Source organism: Mustela putorius, unplaced genomic scaffold (genome assembly GCF_011764305.1).
Source record: "Mustela putorius furo isolate JIRA1106 unplaced genomic scaffold, ASM1176430v1.1 tig00003834_pilon_pilon_pilon, whole genome shotgun sequence".
NCBI classification, from domain to species: Eukaryota; Metazoa; Chordata; class Mammalia; order Carnivora; family Mustelidae; genus Mustela; species Mustela putorius.
Window position 1 is genome coordinate 98,199,196 of NW_025421987.1, and position 20,684 is coordinate 98,219,879.

Below are 20,684 nucleotides of genomic sequence, written 5' to 3' on the forward strand. Positions count from 1 at the left end.
AAACCAAAATCAGAGCTGTAAATACAGAGAACAAACTGATAGTTGTGAGAAGGAGGGGTAAGGGACAAGGGCAAAATGGGTGAAGAGCAGGGGGAGATCCAGGCCCCCAGCTGTGGAATGAATAAATCACAGGCATGAGAGGCACAGCATAGGAAACACAGTCAACGACATTGTAAGTGTGTTGCATGGTGACAGATGGTAGTTATGTCTGTGGTCAGCATAGTGTACTATATAAGCCCATCAAAGCAGCATGTTGTACACCTGCAACTCATGTAACACGATGTGTCAATAACACACATATAACAAAACTGAAACTCATAAGAAAGCCCCAGGAAACTCCTTCATTCAGATATTATTTTGCTATTAAGGTTATAACTGTTAAGGGTCTGGCAGTGATGGGGAAAAAAATCATACCTAAGAGTTTTTCCTGTTTTGAGACCTTCACAAACAGAAGACCTAATTATGGCACTAGCCCATAGGTCTGCAAACTCATTCTATTTTTAGTCTATGTCCATTCGTCCATCCATCCATCTATCTACCCAACAAACACTGACTTAAAGTGCACTGTGGGGCAGAGCTAGGCATTAAAAGACATGGGTCTTTCATGGAGTTCACATTTGCTGTATTTTCAAAGCTGCCTTCATTGCCTTTTTGGCTCTTATTTATTAGTGATATTAGAGGTATTGTGCTTTTTTCCAGTTAATCCAAAATTTGTATGGTGTAAGGAGAAAGCACATACTATCAGGAAAGTCTTAGCCTTCAGATCCTATAGATTATTAATACACAGCTTTATTTCCTTGGATGTTCCTTTAAGTTGTGAATAATTTAAAACACTATTTTTTTTTTTTTTTTTTGCTGGAGGGCTTTCTATATGCTTTGCAGAATTCCTTTCTTTTAATGCAGGGTATACTAATTATTCAAGGTTATTGCTAATCTCAGTTATTATGCTATATTATAGCATACAGCATATAACTGGCTGTGTTGGCCTCTATATTGGGATAAAGGATCATTTGCATCGACACCGAGTAGCCTTTGACCACTGGGATTTTGGGTGTTCTTTTGCCTTTTATCTCTCTCTCTCTCTCTTTTTTTTTTTTTTTTTTCAGTTTATCTGTCTTCTTTTACTTTATGCTGGTAATATCAAAGTATTTGCTCAAATTCATGACATGAACTTACTAAGTTACTATGGTCTTAGAAATGATCTAACCATCTAACAAGACTGTTAAACAATTTAACTAGAGGTAAGGTAGCTGTTAGGGAGGATAGAAAGGTCCTTCTATGAAAAGATAAGAACTTTATCTTTGTGATATCTCTTTTGGCTGTTCAAAGGCTGGTTTTTATTTTCTTCTTGTTTCTTTATAACGTTATAAATAGGTAACTTTGGCTGGGTAGCTGTGTTCTTGATAATTACATTTATTCTTCTACAGAATGTAGGCTTCCATGTGGCTTGACTTTTTTTTTTTTTTAAGGGCTTGAGAACTATACTTTGCCATTGGTAGCTCTTTCAGCTCTTTATTTTTTTTTTATTTTTAAAGATTTTATTTATTTATTTGACAGACAGAGATCACAAGCAGGCAGAGGCAGGCAGAGAGAGAGGAGGAAGCAGGCTCCCTGCTGAGCAGAGAGCCTGATTCGGGGCTCTATCCCAGGACTCTGAGATCATGACCCGAGCCGAAGGCAGCGGCTTAACCCACTGAGCCACCCAGGCACCCCTCTTTCAGCTCTTTAAAAATTACAAACTGCTTACTATGGCTTATTAGCGTGGTATCATGAAACAAGAGTAAGCGGTAGATACTTTGTTACAACTGGTCCATTTTGACATGAGTATTCTTTTCCCATCTACATTGCTTTAGCAAAAGCAGGGCTCCCTGGAAGTATATGCTGTGATCCTAGGCTTCCATACTTAGTCATTTTGATAAGAATATGGGGAAAGTGAGACTTGTTGACTAAATCCCAGAGACCGTAAATCAAAAAAGTGAAAGCACCCTGCCCTACTGCTTACCAGTCCAATGTCTTCGCAGATATTCTGGAGGAGATGGGGTAATGCTGAGCAGGACTCAGAGGACAGAACTGGGGGCTTAGTGGTCAAGAATGGCTTTACTGGGATCTTATTAAAGAGCCAAGAGGAAAGAATATTTCTATGTCTGGAGATTTCCAGACAAACCAAATGGAGAATGCTAAAACTTGTGATTTAATAACAAAACAAAACAAAACAAAAAAAGAAGTAGTAGTACTGGGAACTTTTATTAAGTACTCCAGAAAGTTGGAAGGGTTTTTTCCTCCTAGAAATGACTGGTTTCACAGTCTGACAGGGTAAGATGTCACAGAAGCTGCACATTTGGTGTTCTTTTTAAAACTGATGCCATTTAAGGACATAAGAGGGTCGATGAGAGAAGTGTGGGTCTCCATGTCTTATTTAGACCTTTTAGAGCCCAGGATCATTTTGTACCAAACTTTTGCTTGCTCCCAGTCATTCCCAGCAAAGGTCCACACTGAGGTCTTATTTTCTATAGCTGGGCTGTCTACTCTGATAGCTACTTGCCATCTAAATTTATTAAATTGAATAAAATTAAATATTCAGTTCTCAGAAGCACAGGTCACATGTTAAGTGTTGAAGGGCCATGCATGTCTAGTGGCTATTGGATTGACCAGCCCAAACGTGGGCCATTTCCATTACAGCAGAACACTGTATTAGAGAATGCTGTTTTAGAGGCTTGCCTCACCCCTACACAGGGGGTGAGGGTCTCACCAGGAACTCTTGGGCTGGCGGTTTTCTCTCAGTAAATGCCTCAATGAGTCTGACTACAGGACTTCCTCTGAACTGTGTCCTACAACATTGAAGCTCTACCTCTTGGCCCCTTTCTGAGACAAGGTCCCGAGAGAGATCTAGGACTTTACACTTAATCCTGTGCCTTCAGATTCCTATTTTGAAATCTGAGTTATTTGCGTTAATTGGGTCTGTAACTAACCAACCAATGTTCTGGCTGACTCTGTGAACAATGGAACGTGTGTAGTTTGCTGTAGAAAAGACCCTTAAATTGGGAGCCAGACAAATGAAGTGTGAGGCTTTAGGGCTCTATGGTTCGACTCACTCAACAACACACAGAGGGCTGATTGATGTTCTCCCCTATAAGCTGTCAAGAAATGTGTTCCATTAGGTATTTTGCTTATCTATCTATATATTTACTTTCTTTCTTTTTTTTTTTTTTTTTTGGTTGAGGGTGGGGATGATGAAGTAGCTAAGGAATGGAGGAAGTATTTAGGTTGAAACAAACAAACAAAAAACAATGGAATTTGAAACCCAAGGCCCACAGCGAAGAATGATGAGCCTTAGATGCATGTCAGAATTTCCTAAGGTTTTACTGAGGAGTCGCTACTTTTATCTCCTCGGAGCTTGGTGATCACCCCGACTGGATATGAAGGTGGGGCCAATTAGGTCCCTAAGTAGACCTGGGACCGACACTGCTGAAGACTCGATGTCACTGTCTACAAGTGACTTTGGACAATTGTGGAGAAAGAGGGTTGAGTGAGAAAAAAGTCTGAGCAACTGACTTAAGACAATTCACCAGATAGGATTTACCAATCAGCTTGGACCTACTCATTGGAAAGCCCTGATGATGGGCAATCACGGCCCTACGTATGCTCTGGGGAAACCCTCCACCAACCTACTTGTTATGAAAATCGTAGATCTCCTGGATGTTGCCAAAGATGACATGTTCTTTATTAAGGATCCCGGCAGGGATCTCCTCCACGCCGCTCGTCATTTCCCACAGGTAGGTCTGTAAGACAGCAACAGCTTCATCACAGGCAAGAACTACAAAATGCAGACAAAGTAAACAGGTCTTCACACTGGAGGGGTAAGACTCAGACCAGGCTTGCATGTGGAGTGTGAAAAGTGAGATAGTTAGATACCCAGAACAGGAAGAAAGAACACCCAAATGTTCTATTATTTTCAACCATTGCCGGGAAAACTCACATCCCGAGCTTCACCAAAGCACAAACTCCACATCCCTCTTACTTATTAAATGTGTTTGTTTGAGTGTGTTGGGTGGGGGTCAGCAGGTACAGATTTGCAGACTCAACTGAAGTTCATTGACTTTTTTTATTTAGAAAAAAAATAAAAGTTTTTATTTAGAATTTAAATCTCCTGTAAGTTTTTGCTGGGTCCAGCTCCAGTCTGAGAAGTTTCTTTTCAAAAGCATTTTAAGCTCCCAGGCAATTACTACTGATTCTGGGAGCAAGGTTTCCTCTGTTGGCTTTTATTTGTGAAGCTCTGGAAGAAGACAAAGAGCATTGAGCTTCTCTCAAGGACTTGACACTGGCATGGCTGTCATTTTTCTAATACAGCTGTGCACTGATGACTGCAAGACTTACCTCCAAGCACTCGTGTAAGTCCCTTACATAAGCCTTCTCTGTCTGCAGCAATTCAGCCATAATGAATCTAGAAGAAAACAAATGGGCTTTTCATTGGTTCAAGATATAATACCTCCCTCCCTTCACACCTCACTCCCCCAACCCTGGCTTTCATGACATTCCCGAATGACCCACGTTTCGACTTCACCACTGTGTCTCATCCTTTCTTCCAAACTCCCTCCCTCTGAGTATTCTCCTCAGAGGCCCTGTCACCTTGACCCCTTGTTCTGTATCCCTCCAGCCTGGGTGTGTGCAGCTAGTTCCATATCCTCTCCCTTTTCTGACCCAGTTCCACTGCTGTGCGATGCCGTGCTGACACATGTGTGCTCTGGGTTGCACGGGTGTGCTTGCGTGCATGCAGAAGCATGCGGTTACCACTTATATTAATTTCCCAGCTGCCTGTCTTCCACTCACAGCTCCAGGAATGATGATTTCTGTTCAACAGAACTGCTGACTTTTACCAAAATGCTCTGCAGTCCCATCAGCTAAGCCAGGTTTAAAAGCCAGGTGCCCATGCCCCAGACACTGCCACGGAGGCTGGCGGGTAGCAAACTTTCGTTTGTAAAGAGCTAGACAGTAAATATTAGTGGGCCCTTAAGTCTCTATCACAACCACTCCACTTTGCTTCTGGAATGTGAAAGGAGCCATGGACTCTATGTAAAAATAAATAAATAACTAGGTAAGTGTTGTTGTGTTCCAACAAGAGTTTATTTATGGACACAACAGAATTTCATCTAATTTTCAAGCTGCGAAATATTTTTCTTCTGGTATTTTTTCAACCATTGAAAAATGTAAAAAATAATGTTGCCCTACGAAACAGGTAGGGGGGTCAGATTTGGCCTGTGGGCCACAGTTTGCTGACCTCTGGCCTAGATTACCCCCTGTGCTTGGACACAATTTCGAAGCGGGCTTGCTTACAACCTGCACCGCAGAGCACAAGTTAAGGATGTTGTGACTGCTCTTCAGTCTCCCCTAAAGGAAAGCTTGAGCTCCGCACCTGCAAGGAGAGGGTTCCCTTCCTCTTGGGCCCCTGAACAACATGATGTTTCCGGGCGGTTAATACACTGATGATGCCTGGCTTCATTGTCGCATACCGACTTCATTTGCTTTCTTTCACAGATTTTTTTCTATAAATGGTGCTTCTTAGCTGACATGTGATGTAGTAATACCTAACTGAGCCAATGTATAGATTTATACATTGATCTTAGGTGATGTCAGCTTTTCATGGTAGCTCATAATGAAAACCGCTACTTGTAGGTGTCTTGGTCTTCACATGAAAATTTTGAGAATGATTAGCCCCAAAGTGTCCCCTGTTGGAAATTTCACAAGAAATATGAAAATGGGCAGCACCTTTTTCCAGACATTTGTCTTTGTAGGATTTTCCTTAAAGTAATCCATTGTGCTAGCAATGACCTTACCATTAATATTAAAGTAGTTCAAAAAAACTCTCCCTTTTGCAGGAGTTCATTAGCCATTCTCTTACTATTCTATGCTATTGGAAGAGTGGAAAGGGCATGAGCTTTGAAGTCAGACAAATAGAAACTGAATTATTATTTTGTCATTTACTGGAAGTAGGACTGGCTTTCCAAGCCTTAGACTCCTTACTTATAAAACAGCCGACAATACTGGGTTGTCGCAAGGATTAAATAAGATCAGGTAAGCAAAGTTTCTTACATGTTGCAGGTGTTTGGTAAATAAGGAAAGAAGGAAAATCAGAAGGGACATAATCTGACATGCTTTAAAAAGTTGTCTTTGGTTTCACTGCCTTAGGTTTCTGGTATTCCTCTACCTTGTCCCTTTTTCTCCATCTGCTTCCTGAAGTTTAATCTGTCTTCTTCATAATTCAGCTCCATTGCCCTCCACCTCATTTTGTTTTCTTTTCCAGCTGTCCTTTCCCATCCTCTGGCTATTTGGTGTCCCAGAGAGAGTGCAACAGGAAGATTTGGCCAAGTACAGGCTCTTTATTTCCCTTCCTGTTATAGGCTGAATTGTGCCACCCCATCCCCCATTCATATGTTAAAGTCCCAAACCCTAGTACCTGAGAAAGTAATCTTATTTAGAAACAGTCCATTACAAATGTAAACAGTTAAGATTGGGTTATACTGGAAAAGGGTAGGCCCCTATTTTAAAGTGAGCATAACAAATATCATGGAGGACAAGGGGTGTTAGAGAGGAGAAGGGAGTTGGGGTAAAATGGAAGGGGAGGTGAATCATGAGAGACTATGGACTCTGAAAAACAATCTGAGGGGTTTGAAGTGGCGGGGGGGTGGGAGGTTGGGGTACCAGGTGGTGGGTATTATAGAGGGCACGGATTGCATGGAACACTGCATGTGGTGAAAAAATAATGAATACTGTTTTTCTGAAAATAAATAAATTGAAAAAAAAAAGTGACGGTGTCATTAAAAAGGAGAAATCTGGATATAGGTATATATTCAGGAAGAATGCCATGAACACCTGTAGCCAGACATCTAGAGGTAAGGAGAAAGACCTGGAACAAATCCTTCCCTCCCAGCCCTCAGAGGGATCAGACCTGCCAATACTTTGATCTCAGACTTCTAGTCTCCAGAGCTGTGAAGCATTGTATTTCTGTTACTTAAGCCATCCAATTTGTCATACTTTGTTATAGCAGCCCAAACAAACTAATACACTCCCCAGGTAAAAGACAAGCTCTGGACTTTGCAGAACAGCTTCAGTTTCTCCAGCTCCAAAAGACCTGTGGTCCTACTTTATTTTGATAAGACCAACTACATTGGGCTTCTTAATTTTAGGACATACTGTTTTTTTTCCCCAGCACTACCCAAAAGGAATCTTTCAAAATATTCTTCATAAAGCTCTTGCAAAGATCGCTGGGTATGTGTAACTTTCTAACACCAATATAAAGGAAGCAGAGCCATCACGAAATGGTTTTTTAAGGTGGACATGGTTCATTGTTTCCACTATCCAATGCTCTATAATTCTTGATTAGTGTGAAATGCAGGTGGAAGCCTCATATCTGTCTATTCCAACCTCTGTGGGTGGTCGTGAGGACACATAAAGCTGTCCAAAGGAACATGTAGCAGTGAAAACCAAGCATAGTCATGAGGAGCTTGCTACGTGGGTAGAAGCTCCCCAAAACATACTCTTTCTTCCGGGCTGACTTCCGCTTCTCTTCATTGACTTCGTGGTTGGCGTCCCGTAGCTTGACCTCACGATCTGAAAGGCTTGCTGGGATGATGTCCAGCTCTAGGTCCTTATTGTCCTATATAGAGAGAGATTGCAGAGGTCACCTTGGAGATGCCTTGGGAGGAACTCATCAGAGTCAGGGGAGGTGGTAGAAGGCAAAAAGAGAGGAAGATATAAGGGAGCAGGTTGAAAAGACAGAGAATCCCACAAATGTCCACCTATAAGTCCTCTTTTTCATGAAAAATTTTTTTTTCAATTAAGAAAGGTATAAAATGTTCAGGTCAAATGGTCAGGGCTAATATCCATGGAAAGGAAAAAAAATAAACACATTTGATAATTAGCGTCCTATTTCCCCAATGACTTTAGTTCTGATTAATCTAAATGTACACACACACATACACACACACACACGTACGTCTAAAATTGGTTATTAACCATTAAAGTAGATGTGAAACAGAAATACATACAGATATAAGAAAACTTTCATTTGTCAAAGGAAAATAACAAAAGCCAGTATTTTTATTTAAAAAAGCAACTTCCCTTGAAAAGAGAAAGCTAAATGATAGAACAATTATTAAATTTGCCCATCCCTGCTTATTTCAAACACTGTTTTGTATTTATACAGAATGGAAACCTCCAGGAAAAGAAAACTCACCGTTTAAAGCCTAGGGGAGGTGTTATTATTTCTCCCAATTTAGTGGTTTAACCAGTTCACTCTCTAGTCTGTTCTGCTTCAGAGCATCAGTCTATTTAAAGATTTAAGAATTAGCAATCCTAGGATTAAACTGCCAGCCTATATTTAGCTCTTAATTCATAGGTTAGTGACCTCTATTACAAAGAAGAGATTAAAAGTCAGTCTTCCCTTGATTCTTGGCAAACAGTATCTCTTTTCAGTGAAAATGTCCAATAGCCTTTGCACAATTGCATCCCTTACTCCTGAAAGAACACTATTATACATCCTGGGGACCCCAACATTTGCTGATTAACATAATTGGGTGGAAGATGGCACTGATGAAGCCAAGGTAAGAGGTTTAGTCCTCAAAGTCAACAGTTAACTCTACACATGGAAAAACTGTTCTGTGGCCATGGGCCTCAGCACCGGCCAGCCAGTTTTGTTATTTAGCATTAATCATGAGGGGCTGAAGGCCAATGGTTCATCAAAATGCATCCCCTGACTAGAAAAATCACACAAGGCAAGCGTTCTAGGGGTCAAGAGCTCAGAAAGACTGTTCCGGAAAGCCCACTTTCCTCCATGGTAATGAGAGAAGCGGTGCCCAGAGAGATGAGAAGGAAGGATGTCCCAGCTGGGCAACCCCATGCCTACCTCCGTGTTGACGCCTAGCGCTTTCTCCAGAGAGTACCGGTACTTTCCCATCCTCAGGGAGAAGTCTCTGTAATGCTTGTCCACCGTGGTCACCCATTTCCTGATCTCTGTGGCATGAATGTGGCCTTTTTCCACAAAGCTATCAGCCAGTTGAATCAGAAGCTTCACCTTCTCCTTTGTTTGCTGTCCCAAAAGATGGTCTCAAGTTACTAGATTTATGCTCACAGCCCTTCACTCCCACCCCCCTTTCCTTCACTGCAGCCACAGATACTCCCTGCCTGCCTGGGTTTATACCCAGCTCTGCCCCTAGCTGGGAGGTCTTGAACAAATTACCTAAGTCCTCTGTGCCTCCGTTCTTTTACCTACAAAACAAGGATGGATCATAATAATCCTCTGTCATAGGGTTGTTGTGAGCATTTCATGAGTTGGCCATGCAGAATGCTCAGAACAGTGCCTGGGGCACAGCGCTCTCATTAGGAGCTCAGGAAGCGATACATGTTAGCCATCATGATTACTGTAAGCATCTCATACATTAATATGGTCCTTTAGCAGGTCTCAGAATAGGTTAGTGTCACATCTGAGACTCAGTTGAGTCTTAAAGCATCTTTATTTTTTTTTTAAAGATTTTATTTATTTATTTCACAGAGAGAGATCACAAGTAGACAGAGAGGCAGAGAGGCAGGCAGAGAGAGAGAGAGAGGGAAGCAGGCTCCCTGCTGAGCAGAGAACCCGATGTGGGACTCGATCCCAGGACCCCGAGATCATGACCTGAGCCGAAGGCAGCGGCTTAACCCACTGAGCCACCCAGGCACCCCCTTTAAAGCATCTTTAAAATGTGGGTGGCAGGAGGTGGTGTTGCTCTCCTCAAACCACAGATAAAAAAAGCTGAGGCTTAGAGAGGCTTAGGGTTCGTCCAAGTTCATCCCACCTATAAGTGAATAATAGCACCTATTGGCTTCTGGACCACGGAGCCTAGTTCTCTCCCTTCACTGCACCGGCCTGAAGGAGGCTTTGTCAACAGCTCGGGTGGCACATGCTAGGATCTAAAGAAATCTAATGAGCAGATTTCAGAGTAAGGTCTGTCTCTTTCACCACCAGGATCTTGTCTTTAGTTTCCATTAGAGAGAGAGAGAGAGAGAGAGAGAGAGTAAGAGAAGAGTTAATGAAGCTAGTATCTATTATGGGGCTAAGGAAGGTGGAGTTCTGATATATATTGGATTAATTCCATTTCTAGCCAGAGTTTATTCAACACTTACTCTGTCCACACCACTGTGCAGAGGGCTGTGGGAACAGGCTTGGGGGGTAAACAAAAGAAGAGAAAAAGATACTCATTTTCTCCAGTCTATATCTCTAGAGGGGACAAGATTGTCACACAGAGTGGTTAAATAACTCAGGGCATTATGAAATTGAATGTCAACATGAGAAGTATGTAGAGTTAACACTGCAGGAATTTTAAAACAGGAAAAAATGAAGGTGGGATGGCATGGGCAGGAAAGGTCCTGTGGGGAGGAGGGGCTTATGCTGGGAAAGATACGGAAACAAAGGAGATGTGTGGAGAAGTAAACACTTGCTCATCTTTTATCCTCAGGTTGGGTTTTGAAACTCCAAGATCAGGGAAGCTTGATTAATTTTAAGAAAAAGGGAAGAGCATTTGAATGATATTCAGAGAAATAAAATTATTAACTTTTGGATTGGAGGAGAGGAGATTCAAGTGTTGGTTTGGTTTTTTTGTTTGTTTGTTTGTTTGTTTTAGATTTTATTTATTTATTTGAAGGAGAGAGAGCACAAGTGCAAGCATAAGAGGTGAGAGGAGGGGCAGAGGGAGAAGCAGAGTCCCCGCTGAGCAGGAGCCTGATGTGGGACTTGATCCCAGGACCCTGGGATCACGACCTGAGTCAAAGGCAGATGCTTGATCAACTGAGCCACCCAGGTTTCCCGGAGATTCAAGTTTTGGATCATCCTAAGATCTAGATAACTGAGGGAAACTGAGGCAGAAAAATCTCCGGAGCAATAGCAGAACGGACAGAAGAGCCTTTCTTTAGTCCATCCTCCTCCCTCACTTTCCAGGCTCATCTACAGACCTCCCACAAGAGACGGATCCCCTCAAGAAATGCCAGAGAAATGTCTGGAAAGGCAAGCAAGGCCAGGGACATGTGGGCTCCAGCTCTCCAGAAAATCACACACTTGAGCCTCCCCTATCTCAGGACAGCAGGCTTGTCCCTAGGCTGGGAGACAAGGGCCCAGAAGAGCTTTGTTGTGAAGGGTCTGAGGATAGAAGTAGTATCTCCTTAACCATCATAAGGCAAAGAAAAACATCATGGGAAATTGGTTAAGATCCCTAGTAGCCTAAGGACTTCTAGCTTACTGCAGTTAGAGTTTTTGTTTTGTTTTTAACCTTTTCCCCCGAAAAAAAGAAGTTATAACGTTTGCTATTTATTGAAAGCAGAGATTAAATTTTTTGCAGTCATAATCAAGAAACCTTTATGTAAAACGCTTGAAAATATGTATTCTCTGCTCTCGGTAAAGAGACTTTGGCATGAAATGGGGGTTTTACAACCAGCTGGTGCCAGAAGCCCTCCTGGGAGCTCCACCACCAGAAATCATATCCTGAAACATGGAACTTATAATTTGGATGCAACAAGAAGAATGGTTTGTGGTCAAGAGTATCCCAGGTATGTGTAGAACCTGGGGGAGCAAACAGGCAGTAAATGGGCTGGTGTAGACAAGTCCTCCTTATGTGGCCTCACCTACTGGAGAGCTGCCGTGCTCTTCATGGCCCCTAAACACTAGCCATGCCAATCCTCACATGCTCTTCCCGTTGTCACGGGTGGTTCCTACTCAGCCTTTCTTTCTTTCTTTCTTTCTTTTTTTTTTTTTTTAAGATTTTATTTATTTATTTGACAGACAGAGATCACAAGTAGGCAGAGAGGCAGGCAGAGAGAGAGAGAGAGAAAGAGGAGGAAGCAGGCTAAGCAGAGAGCCCGACTCGGGGCTCAATACCAGGACCCTGGGATCATAACCTGAGCCAAAGGCAGAGGCTTTAAACCACTGGGCCACCCAGACATCCCTGGGCCTAGCTTTCTATGCAATGACCTTCTTTCCTCTCCTCTCCACTCCACAAGCTGAGTGGGGAATGCCCTTCCCAGCATCCCCACGGTGCCACACCATGGGCTACTTATGTGTCTCCATCAGACTGTACATGTCTAAAAGGGTTCCATCTTATTCATTTGAGTCTCCAAAGTCTAGAAAATAGTAAGGCATCCCATAAATGTTGACTAAGTGAATCCGTGAGTAAATACTGGGTTTGGAGGTAAGTAAAGTGGGACCAACAAGAATTGAGGGTTTATGCTGGAAAAATTCTTACCCATATACAGGACCCCAACCATGGCCACAGCACCTACTGGGAGTAGTCTGAAGTGATTTCCTACAAAGGAGGGACCATGAGGGCACCATGCAATCTGCCACATGCTTGGCCACAGCTGATGAGATCAGAGGTAAAAACCTGTCTTGCTGGTGCAGCCCATCAAGATGTAGCCACTGACTTCTGTGGCATCCTGGCCTAAAATCTCCATCTAAACAGGGGCAGGGGCAATGTGCTAGGTCAGTTAAAATTGTTTTTTCTGGGGATTTGAACTGCATAGGGAAGTGGGTAGGTGGCAGCAGGGCAGAAATGAAAATATAGGCAGTGGCCACGAGAAGGGAAGGGCAGGCTGCATCACAGTAATGGTGATCACCTATTCCTGATTCCCTGTCAGGAGATGACCAGACAGGGGCGGGGTGGGGAGTTGCTGGAACTGCCTTTGGTGTAGCTTTCACGCCCAGAGGTGAGACTATTTTTGTTCTGCCCATCATGCTGAGTCATTTGGATTTTCTTGGACTCCTGGGAGGTCCAGCCCTTGCTTCTCTCTTCTTTTCCACATAGAGCCATACAAGATCTTTTCCATTTCATAACTCAAGCCAGTTTGAAACTCAAATCTTGCCACCAAAACAGAGTAACTTATCTAGACTGATAAAATGGGGGTCAAATTGCAGAGGCCTCTGAATGGTAGGGTCAGAAGGAAGGATGTGATCTAGTGGACAAAAGGGAGTCTTTAAGGGACATAATTCATCTGGACCTGGAAATCTAGAAAGGACATCTCACTTATCTTGGGCTTCATGGGTCCCCTAAAATGTATGTTTTCCTCTTTCCATTTTGAATTCTATATAATCTGCTAGAAAACTCAAAGGTAAGAAAGAAGGGGTCAGTAGTTCTATTTTCCTTCTTTATTTCCCCTTTCTCTTCCTTCCTCCCTTTGATCAGTTAATATCATACCATCTTTCCCTAATCAATGAACCCTATGCTGAATATAGTTTATAAAAAGCCTCTTGGTGTCTTTTGCACATCTCACAGGTCTTTAAGATTTAGCCTTCTTGATGTTATTTTTGTAATTTCATTATCATCTTCCAATTTGCCTTTCATTGCTGATATTCCTTGTATTTACTGACACATTCTTTGTCAATAGGAAGTTATTGAGCTCCCTGATGTGGGTAAATAGTGCTCTTGAGATAGATCTTCATATTCATTCCAGAGGCAGAGACTTTGTTGTTATATATGAGAAACTAAAGCTTTCAAAAACATCTATTGCATGTGAGCTATATTCCCCTTGATTCTCAGAAATGCAATGTCCACCTTTTACGTGAACTGTCCAGATTCTCCTTTTCTCAGTCCAAACCACCTGTCTGACAAGCCCAGTGTCCCCTTTCCTCATGGTCTAAATTCCTGAATTAGCTAACTTAGTTCAGTTCAGGCTCCAGTCACTTTTGTTATCACATAAGTCTCTCTTGTTAAGAAGAATTAAGTCCAATTTATCTCAAAGCTTCTTTCACTTTCAGAGATAAAATGACCGGTTTAAAAAAGTGTTTTTCTGGGATAATCAAAAAACCCTGATGAGATACCACTCGATACCCTCCAGGATGGCATTATGAAAAAGATGAATGATAACTAGTATCAGAGAGGACGTGGAGAAGTTAGAACTCTTCCACGCCACTGGTGGGGATGGAAAATGGCACAACCACTTCAGAAAAAAGGTCAGCAGCTCCTCAAAAAGTTAAAGAAGAGTCACCATACGGCTCTACCATTCCACGCCTGGGTAGATAGCTAAGAGAACTGAAAAAATAGGTTTACACAAAGGCTTGTCTACAAATATTCACAGCAATACATTGCTCATGGTAGCCCAAAACGATAACAACCCAAATGTCCATCAACTAATAAATGGATAAATAAAATGTGGTCTGTCTTATAATAGAATATTATTCAGTCATACAAAGGAATGAAGTACTGATACATGTTACACTATGGATGAACCTTGACAATATTATAAGTGAAAAGAGTCAGACACAAAAGACCACATATTGTATTATTCCATGATTCTGTTTATATGAAATCTCCAGAATAGACAAAGACAGAAAATAGACTTGTGGTTCCAGGCCTGAGGAGAGGAAGGAATGGGGAATGGCTGCTAGTGGCTATAGGGCTTGTTTTGGGAGTGATGAATATGTTCTGGAACTAGATAGTGGCAATGGCTGCACAATCTGTGTATATACCAAAACCAACTGATTATAAAATTAAGAAACCAAAGAACCTAAAAAAAAAAAAAGTCTTGTTATGAGAAAGAAATTGATTATCTGCTTTTTTGGGTGTTGAGCTTGGTAATCATGTCAAAAATGGGCAGAAGACATGAACAGACATTCTCTAAAGAAGATAAATGGCTAACAGACACAGGAAAAAATGTTCATCAGCCATCAAGGAAATCAAATCAAAACCACATTGAGATACCACCTTACACCAGTTAGAATGGTCAAAATTACCAGGACAAGAAACAATAGGTATTGGAGAGGATGTGGAGAAAGGGGAACTGTGCAAGTTGGTGCAGCCACTTTGGAAAACAGTGTGGAAATTCCTCAAAAAATTAAAAGTAGAGCTACTCTGTGACCCTACAATTGCACGATTGGGTATTTACTCCAAAGATACAGATGTAGTAAAAAGAAGGGCCATGTGTACCCCAATGTTCATAGCAGCAATGGCCACAATCACTAAACTGTGGAAAGAGCCAAGATGCCCTTCAACAGATGAATGGGTAAAGAAGATATGGCCCATATATACAATGGAGTATTACTCAGCCATCAGAAAGTGGGAATCACCCAACTTTTGTATCAACATGGATGGGACTGGAGAGATCATGCTGAGTGAAATAAGTCAAGCAGAGTATGGCTTCACTTACTTGTGGAGCATAAGGAACAACACAGAGGACACTAGGAGAAGGAAAGGAAAAGTGGGGTAAATTGGAGGGGAGACAAAGTATGAGAGACTATGGACTCTGATAAACAAACTGAGGGTTTTGGAAGGGAGGGAAGTAAGGGGTTGGGTGAGCCTGGTGGTGGGTACTAAGGAGGGCAGGTATTGCATGGAGCACTGGGTGTGGTGTATAAACAATGAATCTTGGAACACTGAAAAAATAAAATAAAATTAAGGTGTTAAAAAAAAGAAAGAAATAGATTTCTTCCAGCTGTCCAGATGATTAAGCTTTCCTCCCATCATGTGTCTTGACCTCTTATAAAAATTGTGAAACCCTCAACAGGAAAATATCTTATATATTCTTCTAACCAGACTTCCTACAGCCTACCACAGTAAGAAAAATTTTGTTATCCTCTTAACCCCACCTGAATTCTCTTAATCTTATTTTTATTCTCATACTTGTGGATTGCTATATAGAAAGAACATTTTTATGTTCCATGTTTCTTTGAGTTGATGTGTTTCTTTGGAGCAGAGTATAATAATTCAATATACTCAATACATTCTATTGGCCTGCTTAGTCCTGAAGGCCACCATATTTACTTTCCTGTGGTTTCAGGTCAATTTGGTTTCCATTTCCAATTCACTTTACTGGTTACAAAGATTACAGTCAAAGTTGGCTGGTTAAAGGAAGCTTGCCTCTGGGAAGTGGGGCTGGAGTGGAACAGGAGGCTGTTGCCTTTCATCAGAAGCTCTTCAAATGGATTTGTTATCCAGTAGATATCCTAGTAATGAATAGCCCCAAGACTTGGAATGTGTCAGAGGGGAAAATGAAACCCCATTACAGATTTAAGTTAGGTGGGTGAGGGAAGAGAAAGAGCCAAAGTAATAGAATCATATTAAACATAGATTGGGGGAAGGAAGTCATTGAAATCTACTCAAACTTCTTTGTTGCCCATGTTCACAATACCTGCAGCCTATCTTCAATGCACAATTCGGTCACGTAAGTGAATAAAGTGTGGCTCTTATCCTTTGGGATCTTGCTGCCTCACATGGGAGATACCCCATCACACAGATTACTGGAGAACAGGGTGGTTCGTGGCCACAGGATCACAGAGGGGGAGGCACTCCAGTAGAAAGGTGGGCTCTTTTTGGAAAGTATAAACTAGAAGGAAGAAAATGATATTCTAGGCAGAAAAATGGTATAGAGGAGGTAGAGAAGCAAGAAAATATAGGATGTATCTCTCAGAGGGTAAGAAAATACATCCATGCCTCTGGAGCGTAAAATTTGCATGAAAGAATAATGAGGCTAAAGCTGGAGAGGTAAGACGGTGCCATTGTGGAGGCTGTTCACCTGAAGGTGCTGGTGAGCCACTGAAGCTCTCGGACCGGGTGGTAAAATGACCCACCCAGTGTCTTAAAGATGAACAGCAATGATGAGCAGGATGGATAGCAAGGAAGGAAAGGCTGCATGCATGGAACCCAATTACAGTGGTTATAACACAAATGGCAAAGAGGGGAAAGATGGAAAGAAAAATTGTAAATGGACTAAATAATACATTTCCACTTAGGTTCCAAAGATTCTGGTCCTAGGGAGTTCTACTACAATATATGGGTAGGAACACCAGTGGATCTGATAACATCCAGCTTCTTAATGACTCATTATTGACGTTAGTTCCAGAGGGGCAGATAGACACAGAATAGGTAATTCAAAAGCTCTTTTCATTTGGATTTGAAAAGAGTTCCGTGTATCTGCCACCTTCCTAGTGCTGTTTGCTCTTGCTGTTATTGAAATGAGTCCCTTATCTAAACTGACAGCTTTCCACACTGAATGGAAAAGCCCCCAAGCGCACTGGAATGCAGAGGAAGTTTTCCCACTACCAAACGTTCATAGTGTAGAAGTCAGAAAGTGAGTAACCCCTCCTGAAGGATCCATTCATGGACGAGGCTAAGGTTTGTCACAGCAAACTAGAGGAAATTTGCCTTCGTGTCAAAGTGATCCCTGGGGAGGATGGGCATTAATACATTCCCCGCCCCCGCCATGACCCCCCACAAAAGCAGCTCTAATCCAGGAAGAGCATCTGCCCTGTGAGGAAGTGATGCCAAGACAGGCTCCCCCACGGCAGGGAGCCCAGCGTGAGGACCGCGGATGCTACAAAGAGCTAACGGAGACAGATCAGATTTTCATTTCAACCCAAGGGTCCCCAGATCAAATCTTGGCTGTGAAAACACATTTCCTCCGACTCTAGCATTTCCTGCCTCAGTGTGAACAGGGGTGTGAGGATGTGCGCTGTGTGTGCCAGTGCACATTTTGCTCCCCAGAGACCCCAGCTTGGCTCGTTTGCAGGTCTGAGGCCAGATGGAAGTAGTCAGTTCAGGAAGTAAGACCCTCGTCTTCTTTGTGAACACGTCCATAGTCATCAGCCTATAAAGCAGACTTCCCAAACCATTCCAACACCAAGAATATGTGGTGCAGAGGTGCACACAGGCAGTGCGCATGTCACATGAATACATCCTTCTGCCTTACTGGGTCCGAAAGAACACAGCTGAGTCTAGACCTGGAGCACGAAGAGGAATATTTGTAAGCACAGTGCACACGAGCTGGCCTCCCTCACATCGATGCTCCATCCAGAGGCTGCTATTCTCTGGGCATTCAGGCATCAAAGGAGACCCCCCTACCCGCCCTGTGGTCAGCACTTCGCGGTAGAGAGGCTGCTCTCCCTTCTGCAGCATGAACCTGGCCAGACTGGGGAGAGCTGGAGGATGTGGGGAGGGCTCCGGAATGCCTCCTACCTTGGCAGGCACCCTGAATTCCCCATATTCTTTCAGCAGTTCCTGAGTCTCTTCTGTGGTGTCTCCCGTGGAGGTATGTGTTGAGAGGTAATATTCACCTGTTTCTTGGATCCAGTCCAGCGCCTGTGGGAGGAAACAACCCACCCAGTCCCCGAAAAGTCAGCTGTCCATAGGAAAACATGCATTGCTACGCTGTTTGGCACAGTGTGACAGACCCAGGAAAGGCTGGCACATTTTGGTCAGCATGTAGCTTGGAAGCTGATTTTATGATTGAACCCTCTCCCATTGACTCAGAACATCCTACCAACTGGAGAGTGTCTCATCCACTGGCCCTCATCTTCTAGGCCAGGCTCAGCATCGTGCACAAGTTAGGGCCCAGCTAACCCCAGCATCTCCTCCTAGCTCCTGGTGCAGTGTGCTTGGTAAAGGCTGAATGACCAGTAAGTGACAGTCTGTTCTCTTTCCTTTCGTCCGCACCACTGCCCGTATCTACTCTGCCTGCTGCCATGACCCTCTTCTGGACTGTCCCTATGGCCATCTTGGTGACTGTATCACCCCTGGAACAGAGGAGAAGCCGGGAGAACCATGGACGTACCTGCTTTGCGCTGCGCTCAAACACAACATATTGCTGGCACTGGTCTAACCGCCGCTTCTTCAGGGTCCAGAAGTGCAGGACACGGTTCTCCCGCTGTAAGAGCTCGCTCAAGATGGCTGCAGGGTAGAGAAGATGAGCACTGGCTCGGGAAGGCCCCAAACCCGACCAGCCAGCCGCTGGCACCACACACCCCAGCTTCCAGACTCCTGTGACTTTCCAGCCTCCCAAGGGGACTAATCAAGGTCCCAAATGTGAGGACAGGAAAGCATTTCCCAGAGGGGAGCAAGATCAGAGGGACTGAGGTAAGAGCCTGGCCATGAGGCTCCATCAGTGAAGGGACAAAGAGCATGACCCTAGGGGAACTTAAAAGGGATCTTGATTCTCTTCATACCTAAGCCTGTCCTTGATGGTAAGAGACCTTGGGAAGTGTCGGCTCTTAAAGTAACAACTAACTCACTTGGACCTAGAGCCTATGAACAGCAAGGGGACTTGATAAGAATCCCAGCCACTCTTGGGTTCTGTGAGACGGTGGGAGAGGAACAAGAGCGTTAGGACCAGTGTGGCTGCATGGGTAACCCGGCTCACGAGCCAGGTCCTGTCCTGTAGGGGAGGCTGTGTACATGGCACCTGAACAGCACGGCCTTGATTTTATGACCTTTAAGTCACAAGCGTAGGGAGGCCGTATTGGAATCGTGTCTTCCTAGAATTGTGTCTCTAGGTCCAAATTTCTGTGTTGCTGTGAATCGGATCTGATCACAAGCTATTCTCGTGTTACCTCTAATGATGGCAGGTGAGAGGACATGCACAAGGCACATAGCCCCATGGTGGGCCACGGCAGGTGTCCATCCGTGTTCTGTCTCTCCCTCCTCCTGTCACTGCAGCAGCAGCTGGCCATGTGCCCAGATTCCCTGTGTGTTTAATAGTGTGCTCTGTGCTGGAAGCACTCGCCATTAGTCTGTATTATGTCTGCCTCCGGCTTCCTGCTAACTCTGTCATATACTAATTCATAATAATGATGATATGAAAAATTACTACTTATTAAGCACTCACTCTGTGGCAGGCACATATTCTCACAATACCCTGTGATGTTCATACCATTATTACCTCTACTTACAGATGAAGGAAGTGAGATTCAGATAGGATAGGTCATTGCTCAGGGTCATTCAGGAATGTTTGACTTCAGAGCCTGGTTCCTTAGCTGTCTTGGTCCTCCCAGTTATAGGGGCTGTGAACACAGACTACTGTGCTTTACAAATAGGGGCACCTGCACCCCAGTGTTTACAGCAGTCATGTCTACAATAGCTGAACTATGGAAAGAGCCCACATGGATAAAGAAGATCTGGTAGATATCTACAATGGGATATTACTCAGCCATCAAAAATTATGGAATCTTGCCACTTGCAACAATGTGGATGGAGATGGAGGGTATTATGCTAAGTGAAATTAAGTCAGTTGGAGAAAGACAAATACCATATGATTTCACTCATATGCAGAATTTAAGAAACAAAGCAGATGAACACAGGGGAAGAGAAGGAAAAAATAAAATAAGATAAAAAGAGAGAGAGAGAAACCATAAGAGACTCTTGACTATAAGGGAACAAACTGAGGGTTGCTGGAGGGGAGTGTGGTGAGGGGATGGGGTCACTGGGTGATGGGCATTAAGGGGGGCATGTGATGTAATGAGTCCTGAGTGTTACAAGCAACTGATGAATTACTATAGTCTATCCCTGAAACTAGTAATATATTGTGTGTTAACTAAATTGCATTTCAATAAAAAAATTTTTTTAAGAAAGGGTACAACCAATTTGCAGTGCTTGTACTTAGAACTTTTCGTGCATCCTCTTGGAAGTTTGATTATCTAAGGACAGACTCTGTCTCTCTTCCCTTAGGCTGAGAACTTTTACAGGTCTCAATTATTCACCAATTGCTATATCCATGCCTTTATTATGTAACTTTTTAATTCCTCCCCAAAGAGATAAATCCTACTTCCTCTCCCCCCCCCCCCAGGGTACAGCTATGTGACTTGCTCTGGCAAAGGGATTGTTAATAGATTTTATACAAGTCGGAATTTAGTGTGCTTGTGCACTTGACCTTGCCCTCATCACTATAAGAAGTTTTCCTGGGTA

The 20,684-nt window shown here is 43.2% G+C and overlaps 1 protein-coding gene across 23 annotated transcripts in view; it reads right to left on the minus strand.

Annotated features, from left to right (window-relative positions):
* The window catches only part of KALRN (kalirin RhoGEF kinase), a 659,936-nt gene that overhangs the window by 242,592 nt on the left and 396,660 nt on the right, over window positions 1–20,684 (minus strand). For all 23 annotated transcript variants that reach the window (XM_045088796.1, XM_045088794.1, XM_045088793.1 and 20 more), the window contains exons 20-25: window positions 18,559–18,674; window positions 17,964–18,086; window positions 8,900–9,082; window positions 7,533–7,651; window positions 4,375–4,441; window positions 3,670–3,779 (exon numbers count right to left, since the gene is read on the minus strand). In XM_045088796.1, the coding sequence (XP_044944731.1) occupies window positions 3,670–3,779; window positions 4,375–4,441; window positions 7,533–7,651; window positions 8,900–9,082; window positions 17,964–18,086; window positions 18,559–18,674 (718 nt within the window). The remainder of the gene's footprint in view (window positions 1–3,669; window positions 3,780–4,374; window positions 4,442–7,532; window positions 7,652–8,899; window positions 9,083–17,963; window positions 18,087–18,558; window positions 18,675–20,684) is intronic.